We start from the raw sequence: 19,707 nt of genomic DNA, 5'->3' as shown, positions 1-19,707 counted from the left end.
CTCTTAGCATATATCCACTTTTTGTTTCACCAACAGGCTGTGGACATCTGAAGCTTGCAGCTTCACTGCAAGTCTGATACATTTATTACACATTCTTATTTACGGTAGCCGTACCATGGTTATATTAGAACAACATCAGCACTGCTAAGAGACAGGTGTCTTAGGGAATTAAAAGGCACTGTATTTTTGCTGTAGCTCTTATTCTGACTGGCCAGCTGAGAAGTCCAGATGCCCAATGTTAGATCAACTGGGAGGGCAAACTGTTTTCATATTTAATTTCATTTTCATTTCAAGCTGCAAAATGAAGACCTTTAAACTATCTATTACTTTTATCAGTATTTGTTAAAGCACTAATGTAGCAAATCAGTCGGAATCCACGCAAAGAAAAATACCAAGGTGATAGGTGCTAGAAGAACACCAAGTATTTTTATTTTACAACAGCACAAAGAGACATTATCTGTGATCAGGACTGCACAGAACTAGGTCCTGTGCAACTATCTAGGGGGAGACGGTCTCTGCCTTGAAGAGTCCATCAGTAAAACTCTGCACTTGGTAACTACCAGAAGAAAAACTTTCCATTTCACCCTTGGAGGTTTCATGTGAAAGGAGATTCTCTGTTAAAGAAATGTTGAATACACACTATAAAAGAATGATTTAATTTGAAAACTACTTATAGTTACCTCGATGGTTTGAATCCGTATCCCCCTGGAAGCAAGGTAGAAGCAGCAGTTAGTGGGACTGAACATCCAAGGCTGTGTGGTTTAATGATTAAGTTCACCTGGACTCAAGCTACTTGTGTTTTGCTCTGCCACACAGACAGGACACAGACATCATATTTTCAATAAATCCCTGGGGAAAAAAGATATCTAAATGGACAATCCTCAGTTCTAAACATAGCTTTGGCTGGGAAACATGAGGGCTGGAAGTTGGTGACGATTAAGCTTCAAGATCTCAATACCCTTCAGAAAATGGAAGTGTTTCCATTAAACACTATTAAAGGCTAAACCAAAATTACTGAGGTTTCTCTAAATAATTGAATATGATCCAATTTGATGGCCCAGGACTAAAGTAAAATGTTTAGCAGAGTGCTCTAAAAAGCATGAGATATTATATTTCACTTCTGCAACTAAAAACACGTGCAGTTCAAAAACTGTTTGATTTCACATCACAGCTAATACTCGCTCTCGCCTTTTTTTCCCCCCCCCTCTCCTCTATAGCACACCACTCATTACTTTAAAGTGGCCATCTTTGGAGCACAACCAAAAGCTTTTAAGTTTGTGTGAAAAAATATTTGACTCCCCCCAATTATGATCATCTCTGGTACTAATGTGTTTATGAAGTGAGGTAGAACCTCTGTAAACTATTTTATAAGCATTATTCATCACTGAAAATGTTTCATTTGTTTTCCAAAATAGGAGCAGTAATACAGGGAGGCTCATATTTTGTTTATGACACCTGCATTTCCATAGCAGATTAACTGCATTTTTTTAAAAAACATCAGTGCCAAGGGTAGAAAGCCAAAACAATTAAAATAATAAACTGTCTGGTTGGACAATGGTTATTTACATCTATTTCTACATAAGTTACATTTCTGTGAGCTAAGAAAGAAATGAGAGAGAGGAAATTTAATTCTTATTTTTTTGTCAGATCCTAGGAGCACTGTGCTATTTAGAAGCCTCAAGGCAATCACCTAAAAAACCCAAAGCATAAGGCATCTTTTCCTAACGGGGCTGATTTTCAGAGGAACTGGAAGGCTGTAACTCCAACTGAAATTGAGGGGAACAGCTTGTTGTGTGGACAGTCAGGACACTTCAAGTATGAGGTCCAGACTAGCTCCGAATCAACCTCCTGTTCCTTTCATCTCCTAACACTTTGTTGCCATACTTTAAATAGGAGGCAGAGAAAGGGCTTCTATCAGGAACTTACTTCTCACCTTAAAAACAAAGGAGTTTCCCACATTGCCGCCTTCCATGATTAACTGCAGGTCTGTGGATATTTGATATTCTTCCGATAGCTTTACCATCTTGAAGCATGCCATGGATATGAATCTCTGGATAAGAAATACATTTATTCTATTCCTCAGTTGATTTTATTTTCCTGTCATGAACTTTAATCTAGTCCTGTAATTTAGGGCCATGAAGGAAAAGATTTCTGACTCATTAATTTTCATTGCTTGGGGCTGGCAATTGTGACGTTTGGTGACTCTGATAATTGCTTGGATTTCAGGTCCTGAACGAGAAAAAACAGAACACAAGCTCCAGCATCATGCAGTCATTGGTTCCTAATTAGATCTTTTCTTTCAAACACAATTAACTTTGTGCAAAATGGGATAATAAGTCATCATAAGACCAATGAAGAAAACAGTCCCACAACTAACCACATTTTTGTGGTTAACCCTTATGTATGTTAGCAGCTTAGATTCCTAACCAGCATGACCAGGCACTCCTGCAACTCAGACACGCTATCTGTCCCTGAAATACCCAGCTATCTGGTCTTGCAGAGTCACCAGCCATATTCACATTCACAGGTTTCCTGGTTTTCTACTGCCAGCTTTGACAGAGACATATCCAGGATTTCAGCTGAAGCTGTTTGATTGTATTCCTACAAATACTTCCAGACCCTGAAACTTAAGATCTTAACTGATCTCAGACTAAGCACGTGGCTCCAGAAAATCCAGCCACACAACTGCCTTCCTGTTGTCTACCACCTCCAAAATGAACAGAGTACTCATTTGCTTTAGGAAGCTGTGACGACACCTAATTAAAGCTGGGAAGTAACTTAAATTGTTTGACAGAAAGTCCAATCTTAAGTGTTTTGCAGATTAACTGCAATCATGTTACATACTGAATTGGTTCTAAAATGTTAACAGGACCCAAGAACCATTCTGTTCCTCAGAATTTTCCAGTCCTTTCACTGTGAACAGATACTGACTGATACAGAGCTATTCCAACTAAAATTTCCCTCCACTTATTTTCCAAGAAGGAAGCATCTTACACTGATAGTTATCCAAGCCTAAGTGCACCAGGACTATAAGAAAGGAAACTGAAATGGATGGTTATGGGACTGCCACATTAGGTCTTCTCTCAAGTGCAGAATTAAAGTCTAAATCACAGCCACTTCAAAAGCACTTGCGTGCAACAGTTTTGTTCCACTTTGCTTCTGAGAACAATAAATGCTTGTGCAGTCCTGATGTACGCAGACACTTCAGGAGCTTGAAAGCAAAAGCACACAACATGAGATACACCCCAACAAGACAAACAGCATAAACAGTTCAAATATACTTATTGCACCAGGTCAGCAACTCCTTTGAATGAGATTCAAAAACCCCACACTCTTTAAAAAGTCTCTGAAATAAGCGTGACAGGACTTCCAGCCTCACATCCTCAAAAGCACCACACAGGCTGGTATCGCTGGCATCAAGTCCACAGAGTACGTGAGTACCCCGATGGGGAACACTGGCAGGCTGCATGTAATATGCACACAGGTTAAAACAGACAAAACAGCATGTTCATATTGCTCTACCTGAAAAGGAATACAAATACCAGCTAAGGAGTATTTCACAGAAGCAGCCATTTTCATCCCCAGCCTGGAGTCCAGCTCTGAAGTAACGCAATCTGTCCCCAGTCAAGATCATATTCTAGTCTCGTTGAACCGAAGGAAATGCAGGGAAGCTGAAGGAGCTACTTCACAACTTAGAGGAGCATATGAAAGAAACTATACTGAGAAGTAGGATGATAATATTTACCTATCACCTGGCACATCATGCCTATAGACCTGGAAGTCATCCACAAAGGAAAGGATGCACCCTGCAGAGCTGGCCAGGTGCACACACAGCACTGTACAGCTCCAGCATGGACCTCCTCACGCGTCCACCTCCTCACTCACCCTCCTCTACTACCGTGCCCAGCGACTACCAAAGGTTTCGCAAGCAGCTGCTTCCAGAGAAGACTGGACTGGTAGCTGGGCAAGTCAGCACTCAGTTCGTGTTCAGACAAGTGTCTGTTGACTTTGGGTCTGCAGATGTCAGCTGGAAGGGCTTAGGCCATCTCTCCAATGTGTTATTCACACAGAGAAAGAACACCACTTCACGGAGTGCTTACTAATGTGAATTCATTATATCACAAGCTCCCCCCGGTGCAGTGATGACATCCTTCTTTTGTTTAAAGGGCTGCATACATGACTAAATGTAGTCACAGATAACGTATAAACACCTTCATTTAATATTCAGATCCAGCTCTGCAGTCAAACCATACTACCTTTCCCATTGCATTACTGGACAGATCATGAGATGGATTTTTTTCTTTTTTTTTAGATCTGTGATACTTAAACACAGCATTACCCAGAAAAAACAGTAATTTTCATCAGTTAATAAGAGAAGAAAAGCAATATGCATAACGGAAATGGAAACAACAAAACCCGAGGTTAATGCAGCTCAACCAAGGGGACAGGCTGGTCTCCTAGGCTGAGCAAGCCAAGCTCTCTCATCTCCTCTCACAGGAGAGGCTCTCTGTTCCTCTTCTCTGCACATCGAGTCTGGAATGGACCAGCACATGAAATTGTTGGTTCTGCAGTGAGCATTCTCAAGAAATCTATCAAGATAGAATGGTAACTTAACATTCAGAAATAGCAAATTTACTGTTTGGGTTGTAGAGGGGAAAAATGTTTCTGGTCTGTAAGTCTGGTCTAGATAAAACACAGCTTTAGAACAGATTCAGAAGGCAAAGATACTTAAATGACACTGAGATAACGAAAAAGAAATACTTCCAAATGCCTCTGAAGTGAAGGGCTGCAACCAAGACTGGGGGTAAATCAAATGATATTAATAACTGGAAATGGGAAGAAACAGCACAAGTCAAGTATCTGAAGTATACCAAAAAAGATACCCGAAGTATCAAGAAAACAAAAGGAAGATAGGAATTTTGTTGTTTTCTTTGAAGGAAGAGCTTCAATGCCTTACAGAATTTTTCAGCTTCTTTGCTTTCTAGTTTACAAGTGGTTAGGTCGCACTCGCATCAACATCTCAGTATCGGCAGGAATAGAGAATGCAATTCGGAGAGGCGCTTGGATCTACAGGTCTTCCCTTCCTTGACAGCAAAAAACTCAGTAGTACAATAAAGCCAGAGAAAGCTGCCTGAAACATCAAATCCAAACCCATGGCCTATAGCCGGTTGACTAGAGTTCAAGTTCAGACACTGGAGCAGATTCGCACCGCCGCTGGCAGGCAGCCAGTTAACAAGACCAGGCGTCCTGAGAGTGCTGAGAAACACGCGATGCAGTTGTGAGGCTCTAGACCAAGTAAAAGCCTCTCGCTGCACTGCGCCGAACAGAGCTTCCTTTGTGCAACTCCTTCTCTATCATCACCTGGGCAAAAGAGAAGAAATTTGGCTGCCACAATAAAATATGTATATATAAATATGTTACACATAATGCCCATAACGCTCTAAGGAAGAATATCCCCACAGGGATGAAGGGCCTCTTTTTGAAGCCATCCAGCGGTATCACACCGATCGTTTTGGCTCTGAGGTTCACTAGACACCCACCAAGCACAGCTGCGAGGGATGTAACTGCTGCAGCTATCCCCCTTTCCTCCAGCGTGAGGGGCTCCAAAGAAAAATCGACACCAGCCACTGACGAGGGGAGAAAGGAACAGACAACGGCGATGCCCCTGCAATAAACCCATCCATTTCCCAGCACAGCTCCTGCGCAAACCCAGACAGGTCTCCAGGGGCGTCTGGTGGCACAACTCCCAGGGACAGTGACGGAAACCCCCAACCCTCTCCTCTCCGTTCACAGCCCAAGGAACAAGTGCAACACAAACCTGCAATCCTCAAAGGAGGTTTAAAGGAAGCCTCAAGCACAACGTTAAATACCGTTTCTACAGCTCAAAATCAGAACTGGCCTTTGCATTTCAACCACCAAGGGATTCTGTACATTTTAATTAATGGGTTTAATTACTGGTAGCAGATTTATTATTCAGGCCAAAAAAAGCTTTTCGTGCAGTTCATCTCTTCCCTAATTCAAATAAAAATCTGATTGAAAAGCCAAGTTCTGCATGTTTGACAGTGTCCAAGTTACCATTTTCACTCATGTTTACTGCTAACCTTCCCCCAAAATGCAGTAACTACATTCACTTTGACAAGCAGGCATGCTGGATTTACATCTAAGCAATACACATTTTGATTCTGGCGCACTCCAGCTCTCAATAATCCACCTGAAGTCTATGGCAATTATTTTACAGTGTAAGAATCCAGGATTATTTCATTTAACACACTCAAAATATTTATTTCAAAGAGAACAAGCTACTGAGACTCATTTCAGACAATATAAAAATACCTTTAAATTATAAACCAGGCCAAGCACAGTCAACTCCTATGAACAATAATTTAATTATGGGTCAACTCAAAGTTCACATTTCCTTTAAAACAAACATGCAGTGAACGTTGAACATTCTGTACAATCCCAGTTTTTATTTGTCAGCATCCTTGCTACACTTAAGTAACAATTACACCAATTGGAACAATACGCTGTTAACTTCACTGAGGGAGATATTGTCCGGACAAAGTTTGTTTTCAGAGTAGTTATCAATTTATCTTTAAAAGCAAATGCAGAGTATATTTTTAATGTCTTAATTACTATTATTACAGGAGCAGTGTCCTTCTGGCAACACAACCCATTCATTCATCAAGCATCGAGTATGCACCATGCATATGGCTTGCTTTAAGTGTCTTTTCCAGGAGAAGGCTCCCCACACACTCCCTTTTCTTTTTCCTCCTCCAATGAATAATGCATACAAACGGAGCACACAGTTTGAGCAATCAGGAGCAGTTATTACAGCTCTGCACACAGAGTAAACAAGTAAAACATGAAGCGCATTAAACAAATGTCCCGGTGACCCATGATGTTGCAATGAACAGAGTCCGGCCACCCGTTCCACCATGGATGCAATAATTTGGATTAATGGCAGAGAAAGAAGATAAGTCTGCAGAAGCCTTTCCCAAAGTTTCTCTTTTCCGATGTTGCCGGAGGCATGCGAACCTTGCAAACTGGGCAAAAGCCCCTACCTGTGCCCTGCTGAAGGCACCAGCTCTGTAAAGTGTTCTTGGCTGCCCCAGTTCCTTGCTGAGCATACAGGACAACAGAGCTCATCACACTCGCATTAAATGCGTCCACTGGAAATGAGACAGCTCTTTGAAAAACATCAAAATGCTGGTTTCAAAGATGAGACTGAAAGTGTCTGAAGGGCTCTTTTTTTGTTGTTTTGGACAAGACAGAGTGTTATTAAGCACAGTTTGAATTGGCTTGGTACACGTGGAGTAAAGATATCCTAATCTGGTACATTTCTAGGTCCTGTGAAACCTTCTGTACAATCGTATTTTTTTTAGATGAAAGGAGCAAAAAAGAAGACATATTAGAAAGTGAGTTAATGAAAGATCTAGACTGGACAGATGAAAGAGACCACTTGGAGAAAATCAGTCCTCTGAGATTCATGACGTGAGCTACACGCCCTTGAAGACAAAGAACAACATTTGGGTAACCTTGTCTTGGATCCATTCATGAATAAGGCATCTTCCATTATGTTTGCTGTATGAAGCCGATTTAAACAGGTTTTTAATTCTTTGCTTATAGCAGCATGTTACTGTCAGATCTAAAGATGGGCAACCATACAGAAAAAGGCTTAGCAAAGCTGCAGGTAGTTTTCGGACAAACGCAGTAAGTGTAATGCATTGAACCGGAAAACTCTGCTTGTTGATTACTGGTAAATACACATTAGGTAACTGCAGGGACAGACAGAAGAAAAGCTTCCCTTTTCTTCCCCTTTCCCTCAGAAGTGTAAAAGCTGGGAAGGGCTAGTATTCCTGGCGAGAACACGACCAGCCATGAAAACTTCAGGGAAGCTGGTGAAAGGAAGGATGCAGGAGGAGAGCGACAGCGTTCTCCCTGGCCCGCAGAGACGGCACTCAGCTGAGCGAGCAAGGCACGGTCCCTACGTCATGCGATGTCAGCCACCGTTACTAAGGAAACGGCACCAGATAACCCAGGCTGAAAACATCCAGATCCAGTTTCTAACAGAAATGCCAGTCCACTGAAGATGCTACAAATATCCATGGAGCTTGCGTCATTTCGTTATACTCTGATTGACAACACAGTACTGGTGAAATTCACTCAACAGCAACCTGTAGCCCGAAGAAATTTGGAATTTTTGTCCCAACATGGCACAGATTAGCCACACTGCACACAGTCCAAACTGAATCGCTACGGCTCTGAATCTTTTATAAATCAGAGAGGATGAAAGAGTAACTGGAATATAACTAGGTTATAAACTGGGTTGAGAACAAATACAAAAACATTTGCATTCTTTTTTTCCCCGCAACGATGAAAATGTCAGCACTGTTTTCCTTCTCTTAGATCACACAGGTGAAGACTATAGATTATAAGCAGAATCACTGTGGTTACAAGTCTATCCCACTGGATGAGTAGAACTGACTGGCACAGAGGCATTATTCTTCCAGGGGCCAGCAAGGGTGGCATGGAGTTGCCCCAGGTCCAGAGAATGGCATTTGCTTCAGGAGCTTGCAAAGGTGAGCTCACTGCTTCATACCGTATGCTCAACATGTTAGACAGGTAGTGCTGAGACTGTGTCTCCTATCTTAAGACACATGTTTTCTGTGGTCTCGTTAGGGTGACCTCGGGGCAGGAAAGGGGCCCTCCTACCCACTGGATGCCAACGTATCTCCAAAGAGTCAAATCCCATACAAGCTCCTCTAGATTTGTAAATGAACCCTACACAACATGGGCTGCTCTTCTGTCCAAATGCACCCTATGGATTGAGTTCAGGACCATGGAGACCCATTTCAAGGGCTAGGCAGACTGTGAGGAAACCCGTTCAGGCTCAATGCTGTGCAGTAACGTTACATGAAAAACTTCCTTCCGCTTAACCGATGATACACCTAAGCTCTGTTCAGAGATGCTGTAGTCCAGCATGGGGCTGAACAGTGAACGTGGAGTCTGCCATCTCAGCCCTGGAGTTTCTTGTGCTTACAAACCCCATGAACTGTAACAAAGAGGCACCGAAGAAGGGTGTGGGAAAAGTGGCACACTATTTAATTGGCACCTTCAGCCACTTAGGGCCTAGGAGAGCTAGGAAATTTTCAGTTACTGATGCAGACAGGCCCTGAAAATCAACTACCATGTATTTAAGCGACTTTTGCTAAACTCAGTCTTGCAGGAGAGTAAATGATTCACAAGAATTCTATATTTATAACAAAGACTCACTGAAAATGACTCATGTACTGAGCCAATCTAATTCTAAATAGAAGGGAAAAACCTCTTGAAGAGGCACATGAAACTGGAGTGGGGGAAGGAAGAGAACTGCACACACAGGAAAGCCCCAGCCAGGAGCTGTTAGCCACATCTACTGGAAATGGTTTCTCCATTCAATTAGCTGAAGTGACAGCAGAACAGTCAGCTTCACCTACTTCTGCTTTAGAGTTAATTAAGTCCTACATGCAAAGCAGCTGCAGGTTGGAATACTTCCTTAGGATAGGTAGGATCGCTGGGCAACAATAAGGCAGCTCATGGAGAGTTATTAGTTCCTCAGACCCTACAGAATTCAGAACACAAGACCAACTGGGATCACAGCGGGAAGGAGGGAGAAATATTAAGAAGATTTTACAGCATCGCTAATTTTGGCCAAGCAGATTCTAACAGAAATAGCTGCCACCCCACTACCCCTTACATCAACACTGCAGTACATCTTACAGAATATAATTTCTAAGACAGAGAACAGACACACAAGACTAGGAGCTCTCCAGGTCAAACAGGTAGCCCGCAGCAAGGGCAGAGGCTCAGCATTCCTTCACCTGCTCCTATCTCAGGATCATTTTCCTCAGTTACTTTTTTTCCTCTGCATAGTACAAATATACAGTAGATAAAAGGGGAATATTTTACATAACCACAACCTAAATGGAGGAAACTGCTACAGTCTATATTAATAGCAATAAAATATTAGCCACAGAACATGGCCAGATCTTGCACTCCTGCACTGAGTATGTAGGGATGAGTAAATTATCCTAAGCTATAAGTAAAAGATAACTTGGAAACAGCAGGCAGGCTTAGTGTAAGATTAGCCTTGCATACATAATAACCACACACAGCAGAGCAAGTTGGAATTTCAGTGTTGCTACAGAAAAGGTTACTATTCTCAGACTTTGGCTTTCAGTAACATGCGTCAATACTTCTTTGTCTAAATGGTCCACTTATCTCCAAAGCCAACTTCCACTCTTCTTAACCTCTCCACTGCCATCAACACATAACTGGGTACGCTTGGCTGCAATGCTCCATTCTGTGAAATCCAGAAGTGTTTACATGATGGCCGTTCTCCAATCATTCTCAGCATCGCTCCCAGTTAAGTCTTCAATTTGAAGCATGAAAAGAAAGCAACCAAGAATTCACAGGCCAACAAACATATTTACAATTGTACATAGCTTTAATTCTCAGCAGTATCTTGCTGCGATGTTTCTCCACGCACCAAAGTCTGATGAATAGTGTTAATTTTTTATTGGCCCTAGTAAATTACAGGGTAGATTACAGAACTGTTGGACCAGCATTCAACAGTTCCTTCTCAGGCACTGAATGAAGTGGCCAAGTCTCCAAAGGAGTACTTGGCGTGAACTCTTAGGAGCTGACCTCTACTGAGAATCCAGCATTGGACCATCCTTAATCCACCCACCCACACAGGGTCTGCTTCACTCCATCATCACAACACACACACACATATCAGTCTGTCTGCAGGGACCAGGCAAACCACCACCAAATTTTAGAATTTATTCAGACTTTGAGTGATTTCACAGAGTTCTGAAACACCAGCTGCCCTTGATATACATGATATTATCTCCAAAGAAATTTTATTTTCTTGCTAATTCTTGGTAATGCAACTTACAAAAGACAGTCATGAGGAAAAGTCACCAACATAATGGCTCACTGATTATATTAAAAAATATACAAGAATGTCCATGATGTCAAAGTCTAAACCTCAATCTCTCAAATGCACCATTTATGTAATACAGCATTCAGTGCACAGTGGAGAGCAGAGAAGTATTGTGAAGACCTGAAACATGCCAATTAGCCAGTGGCATGATGCTGGCTAGAAAAGTCACTGAGATTTCCATTGTTTCCCTTTGTTAAAAAAAGGCAACAGCTCTTCCAATGACTTTTTGGGCTGGATTCTGTCACCTATACTCAAAATGAGACACCTTATTCTTCAAATACATTGAGACAACTTACAGAACAAAGTACTTTCAGCTGGAAGGTAGCTGCCAGATTTTAAACCATGACTGTGAAAACTTCATTTTTTGGCAGTTATTCTCTGGGTTGTATCTTATTTTTAACCTACTAGTGCTTCCTAGTAAATCATCGTGTCATTTTGGCTTGGTACTTATTTTGGATAATGCTGTTTTAATAAGAGTTACTTTCTTATTTGTAATGTGCACACGGATGTAGCAAATGTAAAGAAAGGTGACGTGGGTCTGAACTCCATGGTTTCTAATATTTAAATCCCTGCAATTACCTTCAACAGCAGAGAAAATACATTTCTACAGGAAAAGTAAGATTATGCAGTGTTAGCTCTTTTGTGTGTCATTTACCACATAAGGCGATGATGTGACTGCTGTCTTCATGTACAAATTTCCGGGTGACAGCTTCTTCCATGATCTGCTTTACCTAAAATAAATAAAAAAAAGTGATTGTAAGATCCCAACACAAACCAGCACAGCACTTGGGAGTTTCAGGTTCAGCCTTTGCTTGCCCTTTCCCCATCACCAAAAGACTAACAATTCACGCAAGTTACTCTTCGCAGGGAAGGAAGCATAAAAGCACTTAAGAAGGGAAAGGAAGGACAAATCCGAGCAGCTCTTCATGTGATGAGGAAACCTGTTGCAGAACAAGGACAGGTCTATTTGGGGCATGCCCCTATAAAAGGATGAATTGTTTCAGAGTGCCCTCTGGAGAACTTCTTTGCAGAAGTTCCAAAGGGCTGTGCAAAACTTTTTATATAATTCATCCTTGGCCTTCCTGCGTATAGTTACTTCTGCTCATGAAACAAGATTATGTATTGCCATGTGCTCTTTCCAGTTGTGGCATTCTGCTCTTCCTCAAGCACAAAGAATCCCTGAGCTACACAGGCATACATCCCAAGAGATGTTTACAGCAACCTTTCTCCCATTTGGGGACTTAGATACCACAGTAATTACAAATGATACTCTCAAAGCTCTGCTGCACCAGACACTGTACAAAAGCAATATAGCACCTACAGAAAAGACAGTGCCTTCAGTTTTTGCTTCTAGACACAATTTAATAATTACAGCAAATACAAGTACATTTATCACACTTCTTACTGATTTAAAACAAAGTTCCTCTCCAGTTTCCAGGCTGATGTGTCAAGCTCCAGAGGGAATTCATTGCAGATTACTGACTTTCAAAAATTAAGGAAGAAAACACACAGATCTTACAGTTAGGCTCTTGAAGAGAGGCTGCAGTTACCCTCCATTCATCTGCTAGCTTATTCCTCCCCCAATGGCTTCCTTTGACTGATACCAGACAAAACCTATTTGCCTCAACCAACCCATTTATCTGACACTCATTCCTTCCTGGCCACGGAGCACTTGCTTTTCCAGATACAAATCCACGATCATGTTTGGCTTCTCTTATTTGTGAGCTATAATTATGGGACTAGGACACTCTGCCTAAATAAATACCACATCACTTTGAATATATGAAAGTAAGTGCTACTGTGGCAGAAGATTTAACATGATACTGTCTTCTTCCAATATTTTTTTTTTTTTAACTTGAAAACAATTTTTACAGCAGTCCTGGAATCCAACAAATAGTGAATTATCTGGCAGGTAATCACTGTGTGGCTGCTCTTTACCAGCATGCCCAGCTGCATGGCCTGTGTACCAATTCAGTCTGACCTGAATGCCAGTGCAAGTTGTACAGCAATGATCACCGCTAGCCTGCCGCAGGGGCTAGGTCTGCGTACCTAGGAGACCTCGATCCATACTTTTCAGTAGGGCTGGCAACTGTGCCCTCAGCTCTCATTAGGCTGCATCTGGTACCTGAGATAACCAGTTTAAAGCTAACCGGGTTACCGCTGCTTTGTAGCGTTGACAGGTCCAAAGGTTTTAAGCCTTCCCACTCAGCGCTGGAACCAGGAGAAGCTGCAGGTGCAATGCTTGATCAACAGCTGGGCTCTGTACTCGCACTGCTGGGATGATGAGGCGGCAGCTCAGTGCCTTCTCCAGTTTGGAGGGCTTCCTCCTCCGGTAAGATCATTTGCGAAGCCAATTCTGGGTGCTGTAATCAAGCATGCCTTCCCCCCGCTAATCATCTTGAGGCCTCCATGCCCACTCCTACACCCCCACCCCAGCTGGCAGCAGTCTGCGGCTCCAGCTCTGGCACTTGCTGCATGAGCATTTCAACACATGGCATTCTCCTCGCCCCAAATTCTGGATCAAGTTGATCCTACAGAATTTGGACTTCTTATCAAACAGCAGCCCCCTGGGTTGCAAAGAAAACATTGCGGGGGGTGGGTGGGGTAGGGGCGGGAAGCAAACATGTAAGAGGCTTTGAAAGTAGAATATGTTTTATACCTGAGGACTTCAAAGCGAGTCCTTTGCACTTTACAAAACCTGGCTCACTGTTCACATACTGAAGCTTGACAATATAAACTCCTAATAGGGCAGTTTGTTTCTTTCCTGTGGCATTTCTGACATGGCTATAAGAACTTTGGACCTTACAGTAAAGCAGTGGGAGGTGGAGGAGCGAGAGGATATCAAGAAAGAAGCAAAGGTGTGAGAAGGTCTCGTGGATGGGAACTCACACAGGAGGCATCCGGATTATCCTGTTTATCCAGCAATCCCCTTCTCACATTTTTATTTGCATCGCTGTTGATTTACAAGCTTGATGTCTTGTTGGGTTCCTGCCAAGACAAACAAACTTGTTCCAAACCTCACCCAGAGGTTTGAAATCATCTAGATAATAGTGCCTAGGCAGACCACAGCTCAGCAAAGGGAAGGGGACTGGACAGCTGCGCAGCTCTGCCTGTTTAAATTCCAGCTCAGACCCTGACCTGCATTTTCACACGTGGGAGGCAGCATGTTCCGTCAAACACAGCTTGCAGTGGAAGTACAGAGACAGTGCCATCCACTGCCTCCAAGCCAATTCATCTCTGTGCCTCAGCCGACCCATCTGTGAAAGGACAATGACCCAACCTTTGCAAGCTGTTCTGATTTCACTGGATGAAAACTATGTTTAATCTATCAGTGAAAGGCCGGATTTACTAAAGGGAGGAAATACCCCTGAGTGCCGCTAGCGTTAAGGTGGACAGCAGAGGCAGCATGAGAGCGCGGCACCGGGGTAAGTCATCCACATTTGACTCAAGTTCACAGACATGAATTCAGGCACCACTCAGGACTGCAGACTGTGATTTCAGTCTCAGCTCCCCAGAGAACAGTAACTGGAATTCAATTCCTGACGACAGGGAGGAAGAAGAGTCATTTACCAGGAGCAAGAGCTCTGGAGCTCAGAGGCCAGTTCCCCAGAGTTGGCTCAGAGGCCAACTGTCACACATTTCCCAGGCGTACCCCAATCATTACTCTTCATTAGCTCAGTATGTTATTTCGATCCCAGTCTGTAGCCCAGGAACAAAAAATTTAAAGTGTATAAAAAATTAGAAAGAAAAAGGTATCAGATGCAATAATCAACCCTACTTTTATACAGCAGCACCATATGGTCAGCCTATCAGCAGAGTTTGAATCGAGGACCTCCAGAGCGAAGCAGGAGAGGCCTGGCAAGCAATCAGTGTCTGTTCCCAACTGCCACCAAATACAGAGCAACCTCTGCATATTTTCTGGAAAGTTAATGAATGTTATTAGAAAACATTTTCAGGGCACAGACAGTAGATGTGAAGATTCAAAAGCTGGAATGCAGTGTTCTTCAATCCCACGTCATTCCTTACTGCCACGTAATTCAGGGACGCTCCAGGCAAGGAGCTAAATCAAATGTTTCTGATCAAACGGAACACAAGCCTTTTTATTCCGTGCCCCCCCATGCAATTTTGTGCAGCTCTCTTTGTAGGGAATTATGCTGTTGTGTCTCTGTGTTCTGGGGAGGCGCTTGTCAATGAAGCTTTCTGAGCCTAAGTCTACACAGACACCCACTTGCAGATACTAGCGGACCTGACCAAACTGCAAATTAATCTCATTAAAAGAAACACCAACAGCCCACCCCGCCACATTCACCTATTGCTGCGGTTTAACCCGGCAGGCAGCTAAACCAGGACACCCATCCACCTGCACAGGTAAAGAAATCTATTCAGCCTACTGAGCTGCCGTTTGCTGCAAGGGATGTAGGGCTGCCTCCTCCGGCTGGAGCCAGGGCTGCCTGGAGAGAAACCTGCTCAGGTGGGAAGGAGGCAACAGAGGTTCGGCTGAGGTGTGACACAGGCTCCCTCCATCGCCTTGGAAACATCCCTCCCGTTCTCCGTGCCTCCTTTGTGAGACCAATACAGGATCTACTCATCTTAACCAGGCTGTTCGTTTACACCTGCCAGCTGGCACAAGCACGCAGAGAAGCGGCAAGCGCACCGACTTCTGTGCATTTCAGTCTCTCCATCCGCGAAGCACAAGTAGCACTGCCTCAAGGGAACCACAGCGAGCTTTAACAGGCCTCGGTGACGGGCTCAGAAGACATTCTGCTCTCCCTGAAAAAGGTAAGAGGCTCCGTGTGCGCCAAGTTTACCAACCATTGGTCTACCTAAGTAAAGATCTTGGCATTTGAGGAGCGAAGAATATCCTAGTGGTAGCATTATCCAGGTAAAGCAAAGCAAGCTCCTTGAATAAAAGTTGATATGCATTTGCGCAATATTATAATAGATCTCTGCTCTGACTTTCTTCTACATCCAATAATGGCCAAAACTGTCAGAAGCAGTCAAACACCAAACATGGGTCATAATATATGGATTATTTAATAAGTTTCACCAAAGAAAAACACAAGAGAAATGCCTTTATGTTTAATGTTTCAATTTTCATTATAAGGAAGCTTTAAAAATGGAAATAAATTCCCAATTTTGCAGCAACCTGCTGGTATAAGAGACCAAGGAAATGAAGACTACTAAGACACGACATGCACTATGTACCAATTTATTCACAAGCACAGGGCTGGAAGAGACCCACAGGTGTTCGCTTTTCCATCCCTCTGTTGAGTTCCTGGTCCGCTCCAGTGAGCGCAGACAGTTAGGACTTGCCTTACAGCAATTTTGCTGAACTGTCACAATGATGGATTTCTGACCAGGGCTGTCCCAGCACATCTCAACATATCTGCAACCTTCAGGGTTAGGAACGACCTTTCAAACCAGCACCACTCTTTCAGAATACAGGTTGCAGCGTGTCGTGGTTTAACCTCAGTCGGCAACTAAGCACCACGCAGCCGCTCGCTCACTCCCCCCCACCCGGTGGGATGGGGGAGAGAACTGGAAAAGCACAAGTGAGAAAAACTCGTGGGTTAAGATAAAAACAGTTTAATAATTGAAATAAAATGATGATAATAATAATATGATAATAATAATACACAAAGCAAGTGATGCACAATGCAATTGCTCACCACCCGCCGACCGATGCCCAGCCAGACCCCGAGCAGCGGCCCCCCCCGGCCAGCTTTCCCCCAGTTTATGTACTGAGCATGACGGCACATGGTGTGGAATGTCCCTTTGGCCAGTTTGGCTGTGCCCCCTCCCAGCTTCTTGTGCACCTCCAGCCTTCTCAGTCGGTAGAGGATGGGAAACTAAAAAGTCCTTGGCTAGTGTAAGCACTGCTCAGCAACAACTAAAACATGGGTGCGTTATCAACTTTGTTCTCACCCTAAATCCAAAACACAGCACTGTACCAGCTACTAGGAAGGAAATTAACTCTATCCCTGCCGAAACCAGGACACAGCGCTTTCCCCAACCATGCACCATGACGGGACGCTGGAGAAGCACCATGAAGGACAATGCAGCGTTGGAGGCAAAGATCAGTGCTCATAAAATAAGGGAATAACCAGGACCACAGTTACAACCCACAGCATTTTCTCCCCAAAGGAGAAAACCTTACGGCCGGCCACCGTGCCTTCTTTAGCTTGTGTAGTTACTATTCATCTCATTCATTGATCGCTCCTGCTGCACTGACTGTTTGTTACTCTTGATGCAGAATTGGGTGGTGTAAATACAAGCTGTTAAATAAGTACTGTATTTCTGCTCAGAAGTGGTTGCCTTTTAGTTTTAAGATGAGCAATTGCGTTTCTGAAGCGCTCTGAAATTTTTCAGGGTGAGACTGCTAAGGTTATTGTTATCCTGTTTGTGACAGCTAGAAAGAGTGCTGTATTTAAATCCAGAAATGGCAAAAAAACCCTCCATTTCAGTAGGCAGAAGAAAATGGCCAGAGAAAAGCCTGTTTTATGAGTCTACTTGTCACCACAGATTTTCCTGCAGAGAGAGATAAATGTTTGAAACGTGAACTTACAAGCAGCCTCAGCATGAATCCCGGCAGAGTTAAATTTTCAAAACACATTACATATCCTCCTTTCTATTAGAGCCAACAAAATACATTCTTTACCAGTGGGAATTGAAAGTCCATCTGAGAAAAAGCAAACAACATTAAGTTCTCCCAAAGGAAAAAAGCAAAAGTTTTTGCTGAGAGGGAGAGAAAATAAAATAAAAAAATCACTTTGCATCAAGTGACTTTAGAGACAACCATTTTATATTTTGCAAAGACAACAGAATTTTAATAGGTTTGGTGTAAACAACATACAGAAAGAATATGCTTACTCTGAACTCCATTAGATATTGAGGTTACACGAAAATAATTCAAGGGGAGGAAGAGCCTGAGTTTAAAGGACGAGGGAAGGGAATGATTGCTTTGAGAATGGACACAGACTAGTCAAGTTTGCAAAACAAGACCACCAACACACAACATGCATGCAGGTGTAAGTGGCTGTGTGAAAAGTCACACAGAATGAAAAATGAGGTTGAAAATTCTACTGGGAAAAGTTAATTACTGTCATTAAGGGCAGCATAATCCGGTGGTTGGTACACTAGTGGTTTGCGTTCAATTCCTGGCTCCACTGACTGGTTGTTTAGAAGAAAAATAAAATCTCAACCTCAGTGTCTCGGACTGCCTCCTGATACCATTTGTCTGAACGCGAGCGGAACAGACGGGGTCCCCTACTACACATCTGTGCAGTGCACAGGCAAGAGGTGTTACCTTAACAGGCATACAATCACCACAAAGCTCTCATGACTATTTTAGGATAGAAAGCTCTGGGCAACTCCCAAAAAGCCAAGCCTATATAAATCCTCTAAAAGAGCATTTGGAGAAGAAAAAAAAACAGATCAAAGACAAAACAAAAATACAGATGACATAGAAGGTACAAGTAACACTTTCAAGCATTATTCAAGTAATTTAAAAGCTAGAGTCCAATTAAAAACATTTTAGAGACTTTAAAAACAAATTAGCCTCAGACTTTTTTAATTATATACCACTTGTTCTCCTCAGCTCGAGCTGGCTTGGATCATGAAAATCGATTTCACTTTCAATCTCATACATTAGCACAAGATTGCAATGTTGAGAGTCGGAAAACATTTCTCAAATTTATTTATATATTTAAACATTAGCCCAGGAGAGCAAGTGCACACACTTCTAAATCAAACCTTTTACTATCTTGGCTCAAAGGTCCTAGTTTAAGCTAAAATTCTAAATGAAGCGGCAGGTTGGTGGCTGCATTAAGCTGCAGCATTTAACATGTGAGCGAGCAATAGGTAACACCTGCTCGGCGCCCTGCAGGCAGGTGCTGGCTGGGTCATTCTAGGACATTACTACTGTTTTGCATACAGATCATTCTTTACATGTCTAACCCTACTCTACCACTCCCAGTCAACCTACACTGACTGAAGTATCTTGTATTTTCTGGTTTCAACACTAAAAAGTATTAGGACACCAGATTCAGGCTCAGGAACCTTGGCTGTAGCAACAACTTTTCACTTGAGCTTCGATGAGTCTTGCTCTCCTATGACTTCTAATTTTCCCAGCTGTGAACTGGGGGAGGGGAAGGACCAGGAGGATAGTTAGCATTTCAAAAATACTTTTTATTGCTGTGATGGATAAGCTTTACATCTTCATGTAGCTCCTGTGTAGGAACAGGCAGCTACACACAGCTGGTACACAGTCAATACCACAAGAACACAGACTGTGGTGCTGGGCCGTAGTGGGGAGAGGTGGCTGCTCGCTATGCCGCCACTTCCACCTGGAGCGTGTTCGCAAAGGTGCTCTTAGACCAAGGCACGCTTACACCACCATGCACCCCTTCCCAGAGCGCCTCGGCGGGGACCCCAAAAAGCATCCTGCTGGAGCGGGTCTCGGCACGAACCTTGCTGTGTGGTAAGCAGCCACCCCACCCAAGCGCCAAGCACAGCAGGAGCTCTGCCCTGCTGAGCGCATCCGACCAGGTAACAGCATCGTTCTTTGTGAAGACTGAAGCACCACCAGTCCAAACGCGAGCGTGATCGAATGCCACCGTCCCCGTTCAGGCAGGGGGTGTTCGGCAGTTTATCCACCAATGGACCTCAGATTGCCCCAGCACGTAAACGTCCCACAGCTGTTTGTAAGAACCAACCCAAAT

General features: G+C 43.2%; 1 protein-coding gene across 1 annotated transcript in view; it reads right to left on the bottom strand.

Moving 5' to 3' along the window:
- The window catches only part of SGSM2 (small G protein signaling modulator 2), a 60,486-nt gene extending 42,919 nt beyond the window's left edge, over window positions 1-17,567 (bottom strand). The window contains exons 1-2 of the mRNA XM_009318810.1: window positions 17,553-17,567; window positions 11,643-11,718 (exon numbers count right to left, since the gene is read on the bottom strand). Of these exons, the coding sequence (XP_009317085.1) occupies window positions 11,643-11,718; window positions 17,553-17,567 (91 nt within the window). The remainder of the gene's footprint in view (window positions 1-11,642; window positions 11,719-17,552) is intronic.
- Window positions 17,568-19,707: the final 2,140 nt, after the last annotated feature.

This window comes from Pygoscelis adeliae, unplaced genomic scaffold, assembly GCF_000699105.1.
Source record: "Pygoscelis adeliae isolate BGI_AS28 unplaced genomic scaffold, ASM69910v1 Scaffold392, whole genome shotgun sequence".
Taxonomy (NCBI): domain Eukaryota; kingdom Metazoa; phylum Chordata; class Aves; order Sphenisciformes; family Spheniscidae; genus Pygoscelis; species Pygoscelis adeliae.
This window is presented reverse-complemented; position numbering and strand designations above follow the sequence as displayed.